Consider the following 19,327-nt stretch of genomic DNA (forward strand, 5'->3'; position numbering starts at 1 on the left):
TTTTTGCAGTTCCGCGAATTGATCGGGTAGCATCGCGTGGATTGCGTGCACCGCAGAATTTAATTTCGCGTTCAATTTACACTCGCCTGTCGGCTGACTTTCATCTTCTTCCTTTTTCTGTTTTCGTTACACCACTGATCCCGGAGTCCTATCCCGCGGAGAATAATCGTCGTCATAAACCGGATCCCTGCCTCAAGACGCTCCCAAAAGCTTCCGATCCTTCTTGGTGAGTCGACAAAATATCCTTTTTATTTTTCTGGCGCAACGTTTGCTCGCTCCTTACTCGCCAATGACGATGTTGCCAATTTATACCTTTGAGCGCCGGGAACTGCTCCACGAATCCACAAATATCGACTACTTTTTATGGATTTTTTTTTTACTTTTTTAAATATGAACCGTAAACTGGGGTAGGGGTAACATTGGCAGCTAATTAAAATGTATTAAAGAAGGAAAAGGATAAGAATTTTATGCATTTTGAGACTTGTAGACCATTCACAAAAGATGCAATGCTTATCATATGATAAGCAGGGCCGTTCCTGGGTTTTGGCCGCTCAGGTGTAAAAACAATATCGCCGCCCTTATTAATTTAATATTCTTTAATTAAGAATTTGATATGCAGTGTTTACTTTTATATCTATATATACATAGTTTTAAACAATTATTATGCAAAAGAGTTTCGACTATTATTATTATTAGTCAAAATTTTACATATAATAAATGCGGGGGCACCTTCTACACCCCCGCCAAGAACGGGCCTGATGATAGGCTACTTAAAGCAAATGTAAAAATGTTAATTTATATATTGCTAGCTTTATTACTCAGCTTCACCCGAAATTTAGATTCTGATTTTATAAAAAAAAATAAGTATTTTTTTGTGAAAATAGTCGCTATCGATTTTGTGTTATAACTCGGGAGCTGTAAGAGATAGAAAAAAAGTTTCAAGACAAAAGTTACATCTTTTAATTAGATCTAGCATTTGGTAAAGAAATTATTTTACCGTTCGCGAGTTATAACACAAAATCGGAAAACAACCGGATTTTCATGGGTCAATTACACCCCCTGAGAGTGAATTTGGGCAGGGTTGTTCCCTCGTAAGTCGTCCTGAATGTTTCAACAAGTCGGAATAAACAAGTTCTTTGAAATAGCTTTGCAGAAATTAGGCTTTATTTTAGTCGCCCATACGAAGTTCCGCTGAACCGATCGCCATACTTTCTTTAAAAATATCAGCGTACGAATTAACACGCTTTTATCGAATGTATTATTCGTCGACGCGTTGTAGCCCTATATCATCAACCCTTTACGCCTTGAGCGTTTCTGGAACATATTTATAACCAATTCCAAGCTCTTTCGTACCCCATCCAGTAAATTATAATTCGTTCATAAAGAATACAGTAGCCATGGTAATTTTAAAGGCAGTATTTAAATAGTCGCTCTCGCGAGCAATGTTTACCATAGTTGGAGCGCAAAGTGTTCGCCGTTGGAAGTTAAGGCTGGCGGTGAAACTCGTTTCGAAAAGTATTAACGGCCTGCGTTCGGAAAAACCATTTCCCGTCGAAAGGACGGAGATAATCGCCGGGATTAATTTCACCCCTCGTGGAGGATAATTTTTTAGCTCATCCCTTCCGCGCTTCTATCTACATAGCGACTCTGTTCTCAGTTTACCATCGCTCCCTCTTCGACGCGCTCGTTCCGAAGGGATAGGGTTTTAATCGCGAGTGAGTCGCGACTGACGAAAGGCGGCTCCTTCCCACCCCCCGAGGTATTTACACGGGGAGAGGACATGGGGGCTCCAACTGTGAAACGTCCCTTGGAAACGAGGCGAGATAGAATTAGCGACGGCCGACGGTTCGCTTCTCGTCGTTTCCATTTTCCCTTTTATTCGCTCTTTGAAAAGAAACATTCAGGCCAGCGCGAAAGGAGCCTCTCGTTTTACGCCGCTCGCAGGCTTTAAGCGACCTCTCCTGTAATTCCGCCGAAAGCCTGGCTAAATAGTTCCTTTAATTTCGGCGCCAGGAACTTTTCAATTAACGCGCTCCCCCGATCGCTTAATGGCCACGCGCTTGTTATTCCCTTTTTAATTCAACTGCGTCGAGGTGAACGGATGCACCGCGTCGCGCGCAATTTTTATATTGAAATTCATGCGTCCGGCTCTTTCCAGGGCCCAAGCAGGGCGACTGCGCACAGTGGCAAATTTGGGGATGACAAAATTGGTCGAAATAGGTGTAGGGTGAAAGGCTGCTCGATCTCGGAGCTATCTGATTTGTCGACCTCCCGCCGTCGGGAAGAAAGCAAGGCTCGTCCTGTTCCGCCGAAAAAGGGGACGGTTGTTCTTCGAGGAAAGTTGAAATCCGATTAAAAGCTTCCCAGCGGAAAGATTCCGATACGACGGCATTTTCTCGCTTCTGTCTCGGTGAGCCGTATTGATCCTTGATCCTGGGGAAGATCGAGAGGAATTAAGGGGCTGGAATTATCCAATCGTTCTAATCTTCCCGGATTCCTTTTATCTTTCCTCCTCGAACATCGGTCTTCCTTCTCCGTTCACGTGTTTCACATCCTCTTTCTTCCTGGAGATTTAACACGGGAAGGATTAAACGGAGGTTAAAGGGTTCGCGAGGAACCAAAGAAAGCGCGAGCTTGGGCGCACTCGAGCGGACGTTACACCTCGCACGAGAGGGTGTGGGCTGCGTTTTGAGGTTGCACTCTTTCGCGCCTTCATTAGCGGCGCAAATTTACCTGCCGGCGATGAACACTGGACCACTCCTTGTCTCGGACCGTATAAAGTGGTCCGGGGAAGATCGCGCAGACCTTGGTCACTATTTCGTCTTCTTTTTCGCATTGTAAATGCCGCGCGAGCACCATCCCTGCTGCTCTGAATCTCTTACGACGTGTAATACTAACGCGTCGCGGGATTCGCGAAATTTTATATTAAGTTTGAATGTATTGGACTTAGGAGACATTTAGCTTTGGCTGACCAAAGGGCACGCTTCCTTCTTGCTCTGCGGCGAATATAGCGAACTGACGACATATTTTTGGGGTCGACAAAGAAGCTACTACTTTCGGTAACTTTTTAGGCCGTCCTAAGATCTTTTCTAAATACCTTTCGTTCGATTGTGCGTTCGGAAATTAGCTTAACCTTCCTGAACTCGCGTGATTTTTCATTGCACAATGACTCGCGTCGGTCTGTGAGACCGTGTTTTACGCGTTGAAGATATGATATTCATTCTGTATAGTTCATTAAAATTAATTTTTAATATTTATTCAGGGCTATAATACAATAAAAAAATGCACAAACTAATTTGGAAAATATATATTTCTTTCTTTAGTAGTCTTCCGAAACAGTCTTCGATAATTTGAACTTAAAACTACATTCCGCGGGTGTATTATAAAAAATCAACCGGGCCTATTAATGATTTCTGAAAAAATGAGCGAATTCTGTATCCGCCGGTCTGTGAGACCAACACGCGAGTTCAGGAAGGTTAACATCGATGTTTGGTCCCCCATAATCGATATTTCGTAAACATCGATGAACATCGCACTTTCCCATACCGAACCTAGCTCCAAAACAAGTCCCAAACTCTGATCCCAAGCTTTTCCAACCCTCTAAGTCTCCACCCCTGGATGTAGCACATCTCCAAGAGCTTCGCGTAGCGCGTACCGAATTGTCACGCTCCAGCCAATTACGCGTTACCTTTGCACCCTCGTGTCGCTTCAGTATTTTTCTCTCCTTATTTCCTGCAGCCCCGAGTCGGCTATGCACCACACGCCCATGTTTCTTCCGTTTCCCCTCAAGAAGCAGCGCTCCGTTTCTCCTCTCGCTGATACACTTTTTGCTCGTTTCCCGTTTGCAGCTCAGACGGGCCTCCACGGCTTCGAGTCCCTTCCAGAGGAAGCAGCAGCGCTCTCTTCTTTTTACCTAACCCAGACCTCTTTTCTTCTTATTCTGTCCCGCCTTGTCATCGCCGTTCCCAACCCCCTAATCCGCTGTCCACCTTCCTCCCCGGCGAAATGCTCGAGAGTCAACCCTTCTCCTCCCTCTCCTTTCTCCACTGCCACGATTTTTACCATCGACCGAATTCGCGTCGCCGCTCCTTGGATTCTTCGCGGAGAAGGAGCTTTTATTCGCCTTTGAGCGGCCGCCTCTGCGCGAGTCCACCGGCGAATTAATTCACCGGAGGGAAACCCGAAACGCGGCAGCTTCCGTGCCCTCCTTGCCATTCCCTTTGACTCGTCGAGCGTCCTGGAATATTCCCGCGGAAGTCAAGCAACGCGTGAATAATCCCCCCCCGCGAATGATCTCGCCCAGACGCGGGTACGCGATAACAAGCCTGACCCGGAAATGCAAATACCTGCGTTCGCGACGATTAGCGAGGGGGACATTTCTTGCGAACCGCGGAGGAGTTCCGGAGTAGCTTCTGCCGCGAGTTAACGTCTCATAATTTCGGAACACCGCAGAGCGGAGTGGGAAGATGGTCCGTGTTGTCTCTGGAGAGACACACACTTCGGAGACGTTTAATTAATCAGGGCTAAGTATGATAGTATCGGTGGATGCTTCCAGTTCGATATGGTGCATGGATTGTATGTTATCGCGCGCTAAAGGAACTCTTTTTACACACGATCACTTGAAGTGGTGTAAAAAGAGGATCAGAATGGAATGTTAGAGGAGAAGGAGCAGCTATCGCGGCTGGTGATCGATTCAATTTGCAAGTGCGATTCCAGCGAAAGGGTGACGCGGCATTCAATAAACCGCCGGCGAAACAGCGGAACGGTTCGCTCCAAATTAAAATCGCTGAATAATTGGACGCTGTTGGGCGAGCGAGGCCTCGGTGCGCACAGCCCCATAAACCTACATTTTAATTCAATGAAAGGGAAGCGGGGGAGCCCGCCGGCGCAAAGCGAAAAGCTTGACGGGCGGCCGTGCATCCCCAATTTCCACGCGCCGCGCTAAACGAACGGGAGGGGAGGCTGGACGACGAGGAGCTTTGCTGTTGGGTGGACGAATAAATAAATATCCCGGAGTTTAACGAAGGGAAAGTGGCGAAGCGAGGAGAGAGGCGCGTGGATATTGGAGAGAAGGAGGGAAGAGGGAGGCGTCGCGAATACCGGCGAAGGGTCGCGACCTGGACGAGCGTTTTCTGCGGGCGAGTATTTTCCAAATTCAAGAGCACGGGTAGACCGTCGCACAGTGGTACGTAATGACATTTTTTGTTCAAATCACCATACAGGTCGTATTTTTTCAGAAAACTTGACGATGTTTTCTTTTAAATTCTTCGCAATTAAATTCTCTATCGATCTGTCCGGCCGAAATTTTGAATTTCGTTGCTGATTTTTTTATATTTAGCGAATTATACGGCACTTTTCGAAGATCAGTATCTGTGGGATTTTTTGGCCACCTGTTCCGAATTTAAAGTCAGATTTTCGGAACAGGCGGCCAAAAAAGCCCACAGATACTGATCTTCGAAAAGTGCTGCATAATTCGCTAAATATAAAAAAATCAGCAACGAAATTGAAAATTTCGGCCAGACAGATCGATAGAGAATTTAATTGCGAAGAATTTGAAAAAAAAACATCGTCAAGTTTTCTGAAAAATTATGACCTGTAGGGTGAATTGAAGAAAAAAATGTCATTACGTACCACTGTGCGTCGGCCGCTAATGGTTACCTCTGTGCTTAAAAAATGACTTCGGATATTAGGTTTCCAAGTCGTCTGATAGACTTCGCTTGGAATTTACGGGTACTCGTAACCCTGGCTATGGAAAAATGGCCCCATGCTCAGGCTTCCCGTGGGATAATAGCTCGGCCAGTTTGGGGAACAAATGGAGCGTCATTTATCGACTGTGCTTGCCACAACGTTGCGACGATGGGGGTTGCGTGGTGATGAAAGTGTCCCACGCGAAAGCAGTGACGTTTTATCTAAATCATTTCTTAAATCACCATCGAAGCTCCTTCAAGGATACTCTCGCCAGCATTGTATAATACTTCTGCGAAGTCTAGAAGACTCAACTAGTGCCAGCAGTACAGGACCACTACCCTCGCTCGGTACCGGCTCCTTCATCCCCATCAGACAGCAAGCAAACATTTCCAAGTCCTTCTGAAACCGTGGATGCTGATCCGCCACGTTTCAGGCCTCGACGATCCCGTCGGAAAAGTGGTCCAGGTTGCGATCAGCCTCGGCGCGAGAGGACGAAGAGCCGAGAGAGAGAGAGGAGATTCGCCGGGCCGGAGGGTGGCGAAACGGGAGTGGAGGCATATGACGTCACGAAGGTGGAGGGTTGCCCGGGCAACGGGGAAGCGGTTCGCCGTCGCGTCGGGACGCCGCGGTGCGTCGCCACCGACGCCACGACGTAAAAATCAATTTGGACCTTGGCTAGGTGACCGTTCGCTCGGCGCTGCGTCGCGGCTGCTTGCTCCGGCGGCGGCGACGGCGGCTCGATGCTCGACGCTCGAGGCTCGAGAGCAGCCAGCACGCTTCCCTTCCGGAGGAGGTGCCGGCCACCTCGCTACCGCGCTAGCGAGCTAGCCAGCTGCGAGACCAAGACCGAGACCGATACCGCAGCGAAGCTCAGTCGCGAGTCGCCAACCGAGCGGGGGCTACGCCAGCCGAAGCTCGCGCGTCCAGCACCCGCCTAGCTTTACGCGAGAGAGCGCCGTGCCGCCGACGCGCACACGCCTGTCACGTCCACCAGTCGCACGCGACCACGCTCACCCTCTGTATCGAGATACGGGTGCTACCCGCTTCCGCGTTCACGCAGCCCGCGTCGCGCCTCGCCTGTCCACGAGGAGATCGCGATATATCCTGTCCCTCGGTATCGACCGCGATCGCTGTGGATCAACCGTCAGGTCGCGGATCCCAGGCACTCAGGTCGCTCGAGGATCGCACGATGAAACCCATCCAGGAGCGAGTCGAGGATCGCGCGCCTCGGGGACCGTCCTTGTAAACAGAATAGAAGGCAGCGGAGGATAGCCGAGCGAGGGAGCAGGTGAAAGATTGGTAGCCAGAGAAAGCTAGCTGTTTCCCGGGTTTTTCGACGGCGTGGTCCAAGAGATATGACCGCGGAGGCGCGCGGACACGCCGAAGCGTTCGAGCCGCGACGGAGATCGTGCAGGGAGACGGCGGAGCAAGGATCCCGCGGCTCCCAGTGACTCGAGGAAGCTGCTCGAAGGTGTTGGACTCTCCTACGCGGTGTGACGGGGAAGCCGCCTTCGTGACACGCATGCGACGTGCCCGTCTATCGCGGGAGCAGCGCCGAGAGGGAAACATCTGCGCGGCCGGTGGAAGCTTTTAACTCGCGTGCCTGCCCGCTCTGACGTGTCACGGATGGAGTCAGCGTGGCCCTAGCCTGCTGTGATCGGCGAGCGGGTAAAAAAAGCTCGCGCGTGCCGTCCACACGCTGGCTGACTCAGTCACATTTCGGAAGACGATCGAGAGCCGCTCGCGAACCGTTCACGCGGAGCACGCCACGGGGAGCCGCGGATAGCCGTTGGATTCGTGCGGAGAGCTTTTGCCTAAGGGATCGCGTACGTCGCCTTCTCTGACGGATGCTGGCTGTCCTCGACGGAGACCTGTGGAGCAGACGCTTCAGGAGCATCGAGGTGTGCAGTCCGGCTCTGTTCCGCGAGAGACAAGCAAACGATGGTCCAGTCGACGGGGATTAATTGACGAGGAGAGGAGAACCAGCGTGGATCCTCTTCTGGAATTAATTAAAGCGTCGCGCATCGTAAGTCGTCGCCGGGGAAGAAGCGAGAATGCTGCTGGTGCCGTCGTCTCGCGCGACGCGGGGAATCGCCGTCTGAACGGGCGAGACGCTCCTTTCGAGCGTGCCCGAGGATGTAGCCGGGACCTGGAAGATCGTGGTTGTTCGTGAGACAGAGGAAAAGGAGGAGCAGGCGGAGGGTCTAGGGGGCTAGATAGCGTTCCGGACGTGACGGCGGGACTGAGGAACGAGGAGAGGAGCAGCGTGTATCGATGATGGTGGAAGGCACGGTGCCAGGAGGCGATTGGATGCCGCGGTGCTCGCGTTCCTTCGGCTCGAGACGCTGCTGGTGAATGCCGCGGGTCGTGTAGCGCGAACGGGTGGACAACAGCGAAGGAATGCCGTGGTACGATGACGGACTTGGTGGTCGTGCTCGGTGCTAGGGTCGCGGTGTCGTCGCCGACGTCGTGGCCGTGGTCGTGGTCGTGGTCGCGGACGCGTTGCTGGTGGGAACGCTGTCTCTGCCTCTGCACGATCAGCTAATACGGCAACGGTCGAATGGCGACAGGCCACGAGAAGACTCAGCCTCGCTAACAGAGACTGTCCTTGGGACTTAATCGTGCATGCTTCTCGTCGCACCGGGGCACCCTGGTGTGCGTTGCAGCGGCTGTGTTCCGGGTCCATCCGCTTGTTCATTCGCGAACGGTGCAGGAGGATTAAAAGTGTAAATAGGTGTACACTCGTGCTCCACGACAACGGATTCCAGGAACCGAGGCAGGGTTACATTTGTCATTTACCAAAACACATTAGCCGGTCACTCGTGAAACCGCAAAGGTACCGCGCGAAGCCGCCTCGTTATAGCCAGCGCGTCGAAGGTGTTTATCAACGGCCAATAGGATCACCGGTGGACCGAGAAGGTTGAAGGAGGAAGAGGTAGTGGAAGGGGGGTGTAGGGGAAGGGTGAAGGGGGGGCGAAGGGGTTGACACGGAGTGGCAAGAACGGTGGAAAAATTGGGTGAGTCGGGCAAAGTATTCGACCATCGAGGATGGCCTCGGTGGCAGCGTGGCTGCCGTTCGCTCGCGCGGCGGCGATCGGCTGGGTGCCGATCGCTACTCATCCGCTGCCCCCGCCGCCGATCCCCAAGGATCGCCGCAAGGCGGACGACGAGAAGCTGCTGATAAACGTGAGCGGTCGGCGGTTCGAGACATGGCGGAACACCCTCGAGAAGTATCCGGACACTCTTCTCGGCTCGAACGAGCGAGAGTTCTTCTACGACGAGGAGAGCAAGGAGTACTTCTTCGACCGTGATCCAGACATCTTTCGTCACATATTGAACTATTACAGAACCGGGAAGCTACACTATCCGAAGCACGAATGCCTGACCAGCTACGACGAGGAGCTGGCGTTCTTCGGCATACTGCCGGACGTGATCGGCGATTGCTGCTACGAGGATTACCGCGACCGCAAGCGGGAGAACGCCGAGCGGCTGATGGACGACAAGCTGAGCGAGAACGGCGACCAGAATCTGCAGCAGCTGCTGGACATCAGGCAGAAGATGTGGCGGGCTTTCCAGAATCCTCACATATCCACGGCCGCCCTGGTCTTCTACTACGTGACCGGCTTCTTCATTGCCGTGAGCGTGCTGGCGAATGTGGTCGAGACCGTGCCGTGCGGTAATCGGCCGGGACGCGCCGGCACGCTTTCATGCGGCGAGCGTTACAAGATCGTGTTCTTCTGTCTGGACACAGCGTGCGTGATGATATTCACCGCCGAGTATCTGTTGAGGCTGTTCGCCGCACCGTCCCGTTGCAAGTTCGCCCGCTCGGTCATGTCCATCATCGACGTGGTCGCCATCCTGCCGTACTACATCGGCCTCGGTATCACCGACAACGACGACGTGTCCGGCGCGTTCGTCACGTTGCGCGTCTTCCGTGTGTTCCGGATCTTCAAGTTCTCCAGGCACTCGCAGGGCCTCCGTATCCTCGGTTACACGCTCAAGTCGTGCGCGTCCGAGCTCGGCTTCCTCGTGTTCTCCCTGGCCATGGCCATCATCATATTCGCCACCGTCATGTTCTACGCGGAGAAGAACGTAGACGGGACGAACTTCACCTCGATCCCTGCCGCCTTCTGGTACACCATCGTTACTATGACTACCTTAGGGTGAGTTTATCTTCAGCTTCTTATTCGTAGATTCGTGCGATTACATTCCGGTTGGCCTCTGCTACCGCAACTGCCGGGTGTGAAGCGAAATCCTGGGTAGATCTAAAGTTATCCTCATTGCGAACGAATCGTATTTTGAACCGAGTGGGTTTGTAGTAAACTCGATCTTTTTATCTGAAGTACCTACTCTGAAGAAATTTCAAGGTACTCATGCTTTCTATCCATTGTTTCGAATTCAGTCGAATATAATGGCTGGATACCTTAAGGGAGGAATTAAAGGGGTAGGGTAGCAGATATTCCCAGCAAATACGCGACGGAATACGACTTAAGGACGCTTCCGCGAAAGTAATTGGCTCCGTGTAAACCGCCCGAAGCTTGAACAAGCACCAGTCTCTAGTGATATTTTTAACGGACGTCGCTGTCGACCTTTTTCACCTCGAAGGGCCTCCCCGCTTTCTCTAAATATCCGCGGCAGAAAAGCCCACCGACAATTCCTCCCGTTTCCTTCTCCCGTCACGTCGCTCCCACTGTAAACCCAGTCTTTCTGCTTTGCGACGAATTAAAGCAACCGATCTCGAACAACCGTCCGACCTCCTGCACACCCACCGACGAGAGAACATTTCTGTTTGCCTTTAATTTCTTGAAAACGTCCTGCTGTTTCGCGGACGAAATTTGTTTTTCTTCGTGGATTAAAATTCCCGGCCCTATTCGCGTCTCTCCCCCTTTCTTCCATTGGAATCAGCCAGCTTGTAGGGCTTCTGGAGACGTTGGGTACCTTTGTTTCACTTCGTTTCGCATACAGATTCGCTGCAGTGTATTTTACACTCAGGGGTTGAAGAAGTCGCCAGTCTGGCAGGGTTTCTGCGCGCTATTTATTAACTCTCGCCCAAACGAAGCGAATGCAGCTTAATGAAACGAGGACCGAAGCCGTGCAATTAAAAGATCCTCTTATTTAATATTTGGCGGGGGTTGTGGAATGGTTCGTAGGTAGAACGAAGAAGAGAAAAGGACGGTTGCGTTTTGTCTCATGAGAATTTTTTATGTATACTTTGTTGCTCTCCACAAGTCTGTTTTTGTTCCCTAAACTAAAAGACGCGTGTATATAAAAAACTGGCCCATATTTGCAACATTATTTCACACAATTAAGTGTATATTACCCCTTAATAGCGTAAAAGAATGTTGTTTTTGTGTCAGGTATAAAAATGGCTTCCAGTAATACCCCAAAATCTACAAGGACGTTAACTGCGAAAATATTATCATATGTTCTTTAAACGTTGCTCTTTTAAGCGCAAAATGTTCTGTAAGAATATATGCTTCCGCTTTTTCATAAAAAATTCACAAACATTCGCCTCTTTTCGGCCGCCTGACTAGGTATAACCCCTTAATAGATACGAATGGCTAGATGCGAGAACTTGCGAGAGAGCGGGATCGGTCGAATGCCCTCTTGCGGCGGAGTCGGAAGTACAGACCTTCTACCAAATTTCTCTTGCAACACTGAAAACGCAAAGGGTCGTTTTCGGACCATTTGTCTCTGAATTCGGCGTCTCCCTTAGCAGAACCCCACAAGACGCTTGAAACATTCAGGCCCCTGATCCGTGGTTGTAAAATTCGAGCTGCAGCCGACAGGAAACTCTCCGGCTTGCTTAATCTTGCAGGTTCGCTCGAACGATCTCTCAGCGAGGGCGATGAAAAAATTACGCGGAACGATCCGAGACTTTTGCTCGCGAGTGGAACAGATCCATAAGGCTGGGCGGAAATATTAATGTTCCCTCGGGAACGTGGGAGGGCGAATTCGGTGGGGGAGACTCCGCGATGCTCGCGAGCCGGGTGGAAAAATTCGCTCGCTCGCGTGTCCCACGTCTGATTCACGGGGAAGACAGGCTCTGCCCCTCTATTTCTGCCTGGTGAAATCTATGTCAGTGGTATTTTCGTTTCGTTTTCGCACGGACAGCTGACAATCAGGTTGATCTTACATGCCCGCGCAGCCGGTGGTCGCGTCCGATCGAGCGCCAGCCAAATCCGTGGCTGGGCCGCGTAGATCTCCCGAAGCCTCCAGTCGGCTTTCATCCTCCCCTAATCCGAGCCGAAATTTAGGATGCCGCGCGAAACGGTCTGGCGAATCGAGTTACATTTTCATAACAGCGCTTGCAGGGGGGAATACCCACCGTCTCTCTCTCTCTCTCCCTCTCTCTCTCTCTCTCTCCCTCTCTCCCTCTCTCTCTCTCTTTCTCTCTCCCTCCCTCTCTCTCTCTCTTTCTCGGTGTCTCTCTCTCCCGAGAATACTTGCTGCACTCCGGTTAGTTGAAAGCGACTCGATGAGGCCGCTCGAAGGTGATTAAATGTAGCGCGATGCCGTGCTTCAGAAGCCACCAGGCTCTGGAAAGCCTTGCTCCCTCTGAAAGGCGCGGATCAGTTTTCCTTTCAGGCGCCCCCAGAACCGAGCAACTCGCAATGTTTTCCGCATCCATGCGCCCGAGGCATGTGCGCCCGCTTTTCTCAGCGCCACCCCTCTCGCTGCAGTGTTTCCTCCGCTAAAATGTCCCCGATAAAGCGAACCGACGGAACAACGTTGCGTGCCCCGAGGAAAAGAAACGACGGAGTCGCTCGTGACATAATAATTTCCTTTTCCACCGCGACGCGACGAACCTGTCTTCCCGTTCAATTCCCCCCCTTCGTTCTTCGCCGGTCCCTGGTCGAAAGTTTGATGAAAAACTCTGGAATGCCTCCGTGTCGGATGGAACTCAGTAATTGATGAACACGGCGGAGTTTACTGGGAGGACAGGCGACAATGTTTCGCTGATTAACTAAGTTCGACGACGATTGGGGGAAGGATGCGCGGACCGGGGGAGCGTATAAGGTTCATTAAAGGATAATGACGGTCCATTATTGCGCGGATCGCGGGCCGAGTGTCCGGGCAAATGCGTTTCGCCGATGGAATCGGAATAAGGTGAATGTCCCGATTTCTGCTCATGTCCCCATTTCTGCTCATTTCGTATTTCTCTTATTATTATATGCGTTATTAGAACATATTTAATTACAAATTACTAATAGTTAAACATCTTGAAACATCTTTTTTAAATAGTTTTTGAATTGCTTGATTTACTATTAAATAATTAATCAATTACTCTGCAAATTTTGATCACAAACAAATTTTTTGCACCTTCTTTATGACGAGTTACCTCTTAAATCAGCAGAAATTGGGACATTCGCCTTAGGCGGCGTTTCCGCGTTTTCCTTGTTAATTATTGTGATTTATCTGGCCCACTCCTGGCCCCCGTGCACTCTCCGTTCAACTTTCGACGGTGTTTCTCTCTAGCGCGTGGATTTTCGCTTGCGGGCCGCGCGTCGACCTTTGACGATTTTAATCGCGCCCCGTTAAATTGTTTCGCCTGCTCAAACGCAAACGCCACCGCCGACGCGAATTTATCAGAGACCCAGGCGCGACACCAGTCGCTGGAGTTCGCGCGCTGGTATTCCCCGCGACCACCCCCCACCGGTCCGTTGAACCGCCGCAATTATTTATGGCCGTTTAAAGTAACGTTAAACGGCAGAGCGCGGTGGATTACGGTGAGTGTTTTATTGGCAGCGAAAGTTGATAAAGTCTCGAATGGGAAGGTCAGCGCCGTCGATATTATCTATTTCGGAGCGCGGAAGGGCACGCCGTGCTAATGGAATAGTACAGCGAAAGAGCAATGCTTCTCGCGGGAGTATAAAGGACGGCAAAGATGTGGCAGGGTCTCGGTACTTTCGACCCGGTGAAGTTACTGGCACAGACTGCACACGCGACGACGTTCTGCGAATGAACTGGGAACTGGATGTTTCTCTTCTCGTTAAAGGGATTACCGCTTAGCGGATGCAATGAAATACCTCGTGCAATTCCCGAATCAGCCTGTAAAGGTCGGGAAAATTCGCGGAAAGGCTTCGCTGCCGTTTGTCACGCTCTGTTTCTCCTTTCCCGTATTTTTCGATAAAACCGGCAGGGTGGTTGAAAGAGGCGGAGGGTACGCGGTCGACGAAAAAACACAGGGGTAGGTATCGCGGCCTACGGGAAACAAAACGCGCCCGTCGCTCCGCGTAAATATTTTTCAGCCGAAACCAAATACATTCGTGCTCGTCTTGGAATCGAAGGAGCGTGAAAAATTGACGGAGAACAATGGGGGGAAAAAAATGAGAGAAGCACCCGGGCCCGCTGAAATGCGTTCTAATTAAAACCGCCGCTACGAAGTCGGGTATGCAAATCTGTAGAAATGTTCCCCGTCGGCGTTCGACCAATTAGAGTGGAATATTCGCGAGCATCCGTTCTGCTCTCCATCGGCCGAGCTGCGCCCTGTTGGTGGTGGGCAACGGGAGAGGAGACTTAACGCGGAGGCTCGATGTATATTCATGTGTTTGCGCGCGGGGTAATAACGTCCCCGGTTCTTTTCCTGTGTCAGCGCCGGCTGGATCCCAGCTCGCGTGTCCAGGCCTAGTCCAGGTCGGTTCCTTCAAACTTTAACGAGAAGGATCAACAGGTGCCTCGAGGATTTCTCTAGCGGCCTTCTAACGCGTTACTTTTCAAACGCATTTTGAAAGCTGGACAAACAGCCGCCAGCGCCGGGACGCCCGCGTTCCCCGCCTGGATATTAATGGAAAAGGATCGACGACGAGGAGCGACGCTCGCCTCTAGGCCCCATGAATTTTCATCCGGCATATTAATTTACGCGGCTCACGGACCTCGGCGCGGCCTCGCGCGGGCCCAGCTCTAATAGCTTTTGCTTCTCCAGCTCACGGCTGGGGAATGCGTTCGATCAGGATTTATTGGGCGAGTTTGGTCGCGGCTATGCTAATTTCGGCGCTGCGCTTCTGTGAAGGGAGGTTTCTTTGGGTTATTTGTGTTACATGAGCTCTTCTTTAGGGAATGGGAACCAGTGTCTGCTTGGGAGTTACTTTGTTTCAGAAGGGGTTGGTAGTTGTTCAAGCTTGATATTTAGTTTAATTCGGTGAATAGAACTCCTCTTTTTACCAGGGTTTCTTAAAGCCTCGTAGCCACTAGCAATAAACTTGCGACATTTATTGCGAGAGTCGTTGTCAGCATTGTGTAAACACGCCTGAGAGTAAGTCTAGCAAGTTCTGATTACTTGCGACAGTTGGTCTCAGCAAGTGAATTCTGTCATAGCGTAGATACCTGATAATCTTCTCTCACAGAGAAAGATTTTACTTCCAAACGAATTGGAAATTTTTGGCGAGAGTAGAATGCAAGTAGGTGGACCATAGTATTCGGTTTCGGATCTGCGTGCACGCCAGCGTTTTTGTATCACTTTTAGTAATGTTTGGTCCGACTAATTCTAAATTCTAGTTTGTTGGTCCGACATTATTAGGGATGGAGTGCAAAATCACTAACAGTGATTTATCACAGTGATCGCAGATCACTCGTGATTCACAAATCACGGTTCTAGCCAACACTAGACATTATAGTAGATACTTTACGTAGAAATATTTGCTCCCAACTCTCAGGTGTAACACTGCAGTGTAGACAGGCGGGACATATCGTCCGCAAGATTTTTCTCGCAACTACTTGCAGGCAAGAACTTGCGTAAAAAAATTGCTGTAATGTAAACGCTCGCGCAAGTTTCTTGCGCAATAAATCTCGCAAGTTTATTGCTAGTGGCCACGAGGCTTAACACTGCTTCGAGACAGAGAAAAGCACGATGCTTTTCTTCGATTATTCCCCCACTTGCTCTGTTAAGAGCGAAATAAATAAAAGTTAGCCAGCGAATCTTATTTCCCTCGTTTCCTCTCCTGGTAATCCGGCCAAACTAGCGTTCTCCTTTATGTTTGAAAGTCGATAAGAGGGGAGTGGTCGTATCTCGAGGAAAATAAAAAGGACCGAGGCGTGAAAGCTCTAGTTTCACTGCTCCCCCTCTTAGCATCGACTCGTCAATGTTCTTCTCGCCCTATCTTGGCCATTGTTCCTCTTTTCGAACCGTGGATACCTCCGGATTCTTGATTCTCTTCCCCAATCGATAGGACCCCCAATTCTCTCGCATTGTCTCACTTTTCAAACTGGCAGCGTCCTCTATTCCTCCACCTCTTAATTCCTCTCTAGCACCGTACAAATTACGCATGGCTACTCCTGTAGCTGCACATTGCAACGTTGCACCGCTCACGCTCGTCGCATGGATTTCCGCCGCTTCGATTCGCTTCGTGGAAAAACACACGCTCCTCCGAATGCGGAAAATTTCCCCATCCCCCGGGGAGCCCCCTATTCATCGACGCCGCCAATTCCGCAGTTCCTCCCCCCAATTTCCCAGCTCCTCTAATTCGCAAAGTGGATTGTTTTCCTCGACCGAAGCATCGATAGAGGCTTCGATTCCTCCCCCGGGGGTCCTGTTTGCCCGCGTCTCCCGTTTTGCATTTTTATCGCCCGCGAAACGGGAACAAGCGAGGTCGTTTCGAAAAAAAAATAACGCTTCGCGGAACAATCCACCGAGGACCCATAACGAGGTGGCGAGAGGGTAGGTGGCAGGCGCGAGCTTTGAATTTCGATTTTGTCCATTGGTGTGTTCACCCCTGCTTCGAGTTACCCTAGACTCTGGCTGCTTGTCAGTGGATTCGATCGCAGCCTCGTTTACCAACCGACTTTATATTTTAACGTGAAGAGCAACCTAAGGAAAATCACTCTGGATCCCCATGAAGCCTTTATGCTACGAAGTAATTGGTAATATCGTGGAGCATTTAAAGCGTCGATTGCAACGGCAGGGAGAAAGGGCCGCGATGATCGTTTAAGGGCAACGGAATGGCGAGCCCGGAAATGGAGGACCGCAGCGCGTCGCGCTATCGCGGTCACAATTCTAAAATTGCACGCCAGCGGGATTCGCGCCGTTATTTCCTCTCGATAACCCGCCTCCAAGGATTTATGGGGCTGCCCCGCCACGGTGGTAGAGTCGGCCAGACATCGCCGCAGGATGAGGGACGGAAGGGTTGGAGGGTGAGACAGGGAGCGAGAAAGCGTGCGTGCTTTAGAGCGGTGATTCTCTCCCCGGAACGAGGCATGCAAATGTCAGAAATACGCGCAATAAAGGATACCTGATTCCCCGTTAAACTCGCGATAAACGGTCGAATCGAGCGAGCCGACCGGGGATAAATCGAGTAACGGGAGGGAAAACAGGGGGTGATTGGAAAACGCGTCGGCGATGTATTGAAGCCGCGGACCAGCCATCGCGCTGGCTATTATCTTCATCTTTATCTATTTATTCCAATGAACAGGATACTCCAATAACTGGCAGCGCGCTCTTACCGCTAATTACTGTGCAGGAACGGCAACGCGTTTGAACAGATTTATTTAGTGGATAATTGAATTCTTGTGCGATGTATTTTTGGCAGCGGGCAATAAAAACGGCTAAAGCCCGCTCGATATTTCGGCTCCCCTCAGCGTCGAACTGTTCTGATAGCGACTCTTTCGCGGACCGCAAACATGCTTGCTGCTTCTCGAGTTTCATCCCCTATTTGTTGTCTGGCGTAAGCCAACCCCGTTATTTAAGGATCTCGGGGATTCGATCGAAGGAAGGGGGATGATGGAGCGATAGAGGGCTGATACCAGGATACGGGAAGGTCGTTCCGGCTGGAAAATCCTGAAGGTCTAAGGGACGCGGGGCGGATTTTCGCGGCGGATTTCCAGTGGAATATTCATCTCCGTCCTCTCGGTGGTCGATGGGGGACAGATCGTAGGCGTGGTACGTGCTGGAGTCTGAATGGTGGAGGCAGAACGGGGGTCGCGGTATGTCTTGGAGCGAGATTGGGCTACTGTCGAATTCTGATGGAGGAAATGCTGAGAAAGGGGCATCGGGTGGAGGGAAATGCGATTCAACTGAATTATATGGTTCGAGATCCTATATCCTCCATTATATCTCAGGAGAAGTCCCAGTTCTAGTGCCATGCTTGGCTCCTTTATCAGTTTTCATGCACAGCTTGAAATTATCCAGGAAATGAATGATTAAAGAAGGAGGGAGCTTGGTTAATAATCTCGATGCCGTAACTCGTTCGCTCTTCGTGGCTTTGTGAAACCGATCACTGGATGGATCGTGGTGGATGATCGTCGGAAGAAGCGACGGCGCGAAGGTGACGAAAATGAGGAGATAGGGGGAAAGGATAGGGTGAAAGAGGAGTGCGAATAACGAAGGCGGATAAACGTTCGGTAAACACTCGTCTGGTTCTTGAGTTCGATTGGCGAGCCGCCAAAATAACCACGCAGACACCGAACACATCTTGCCCAGGTGAAAACGCTCCTTTCACGAGCCTTGGACACGCGTCGTGATCCTCTTCAAACGCACGCTGTGCCTCCTTCCCTCGAATTAATAACACTGCAGAACTTGCCAAGTATCCAAGCTTCTGCGTACGCGCCTCTCGAATCACAGAAACCCCTCAGAATCCATCAGTGGCTGAGTACAAGACGTCTTAGTTCTTCTATTAAAAATTCACGAAGCTGGAAATCAATCGAAATGAGCAGGAAACTGAAATTGAATTAGCGGTGGGTTCTATAAAAAAATCATATATCAACCGCACTCGTGGAGGAAATTTGAGTGCCTTCGAGAAGCTCCTAAGAATTCATCAGAAACTTAAGCACAAGACGTTCTAAGGGGTTAGACCACCTTTGGGTCTGAAACTCATACGTAAATTTCAGATGTTTTGTGGCGAACTAATAAGATAAATGAAGAATGTGTTTTAAGGCCTTGAAGTACATAAAAAAAATTGTTTTAATTTTCTGGAAACAAAATGGTTAATTTAACCAGTGTCATTTCATTTTTGGGACTATAAGGTACCATTTAAGACGAAAAAAAGAATCGATTTTTTGAAGCCTCACAGCAGAGATGGGCAAAATTTATTTGAATAAAATTTCGAATAATGAATAAAAGGTAAACAAATTGTTTGGCATTCGTTCGATAATTCGAGTTAACTTTACTTATGACGAATAATTTTTTTTAACTTTTATTCGTTATTCGAAATTATACGTGAATAACAATTTTTACCCATCACTGTTTCAAAGGTGGCTAACCCCTAAAATCCTCTATCAAAACTATCCATTTAAGAGTCTTCTAACCAATGGAAACCAGCAGAAAATTGAATTAGCGGGGAAACTTTGGATACCATTACCTCCAACATGGCCCGACGAAATTCTCCACAGTGTTTGGAATTTGAAGGGAAAAAAGAATCGATTAGTCACAACGAGATTAACGATATTTCCAGCGGGAGAGGTTCCCAACGCAGGTTTTCTACGTACCACCCCCCTCCTCCCCTGTAAACTTTGAATCAATCTCCTCGGTGCGGAACGAGGGGTAAAAACGTGAACTAAAACGCGATAAAAACGCCGCGTGTATAAGCGTGCTCGGAGTGGTCGTAGGAGGTAAAGAAACGCTCGCGAAGGTTGCCGCGGAATTAAGGGTGCAGCGCCCTTTTTCCCTCGTCGTTAAGCACCCTCCCTTCGGGGCTGCACTTGGAAG

General features: G+C 50.2%; 1 protein-coding gene across 9 annotated transcripts in view; it reads left to right on the forward strand.

Moving 5' to 3' along the window:
• The first annotated feature begins 8,642 nt into the window (after positions 1–8,642).
• Shal (potassium voltage-gated channel protein Shal) overlaps positions 8,643–19,327 on the forward strand; it is a 110,596-nt gene continuing 99,911 nt past the window's right edge. For 8 of the 9 annotated variants that reach the window (XM_076813206.1, XM_076813203.1, XM_076813204.1 and 5 more), the window contains exon 1: positions 8,643–9,851. In XM_076813206.1, coding sequence (XP_076669321.1) covers positions 8,737–9,851 — 1,115 coding nt within the window. In that variant the 5' untranslated portion in view covers positions 8,643–8,736. The remainder of the gene's footprint in view (positions 9,852–19,327) is intronic. The other variant, XM_076813208.1, reaches the window with a different exon arrangement.

The sequence above is a fragment of the Andrena cerasifolii genome, chromosome 5 (genome assembly GCF_050908995.1).
Source record: "Andrena cerasifolii isolate SP2316 chromosome 5, iyAndCera1_principal, whole genome shotgun sequence".
Classification (NCBI taxonomy): domain Eukaryota; kingdom Metazoa; phylum Arthropoda; class Insecta; order Hymenoptera; family Andrenidae; genus Andrena; species Andrena cerasifolii.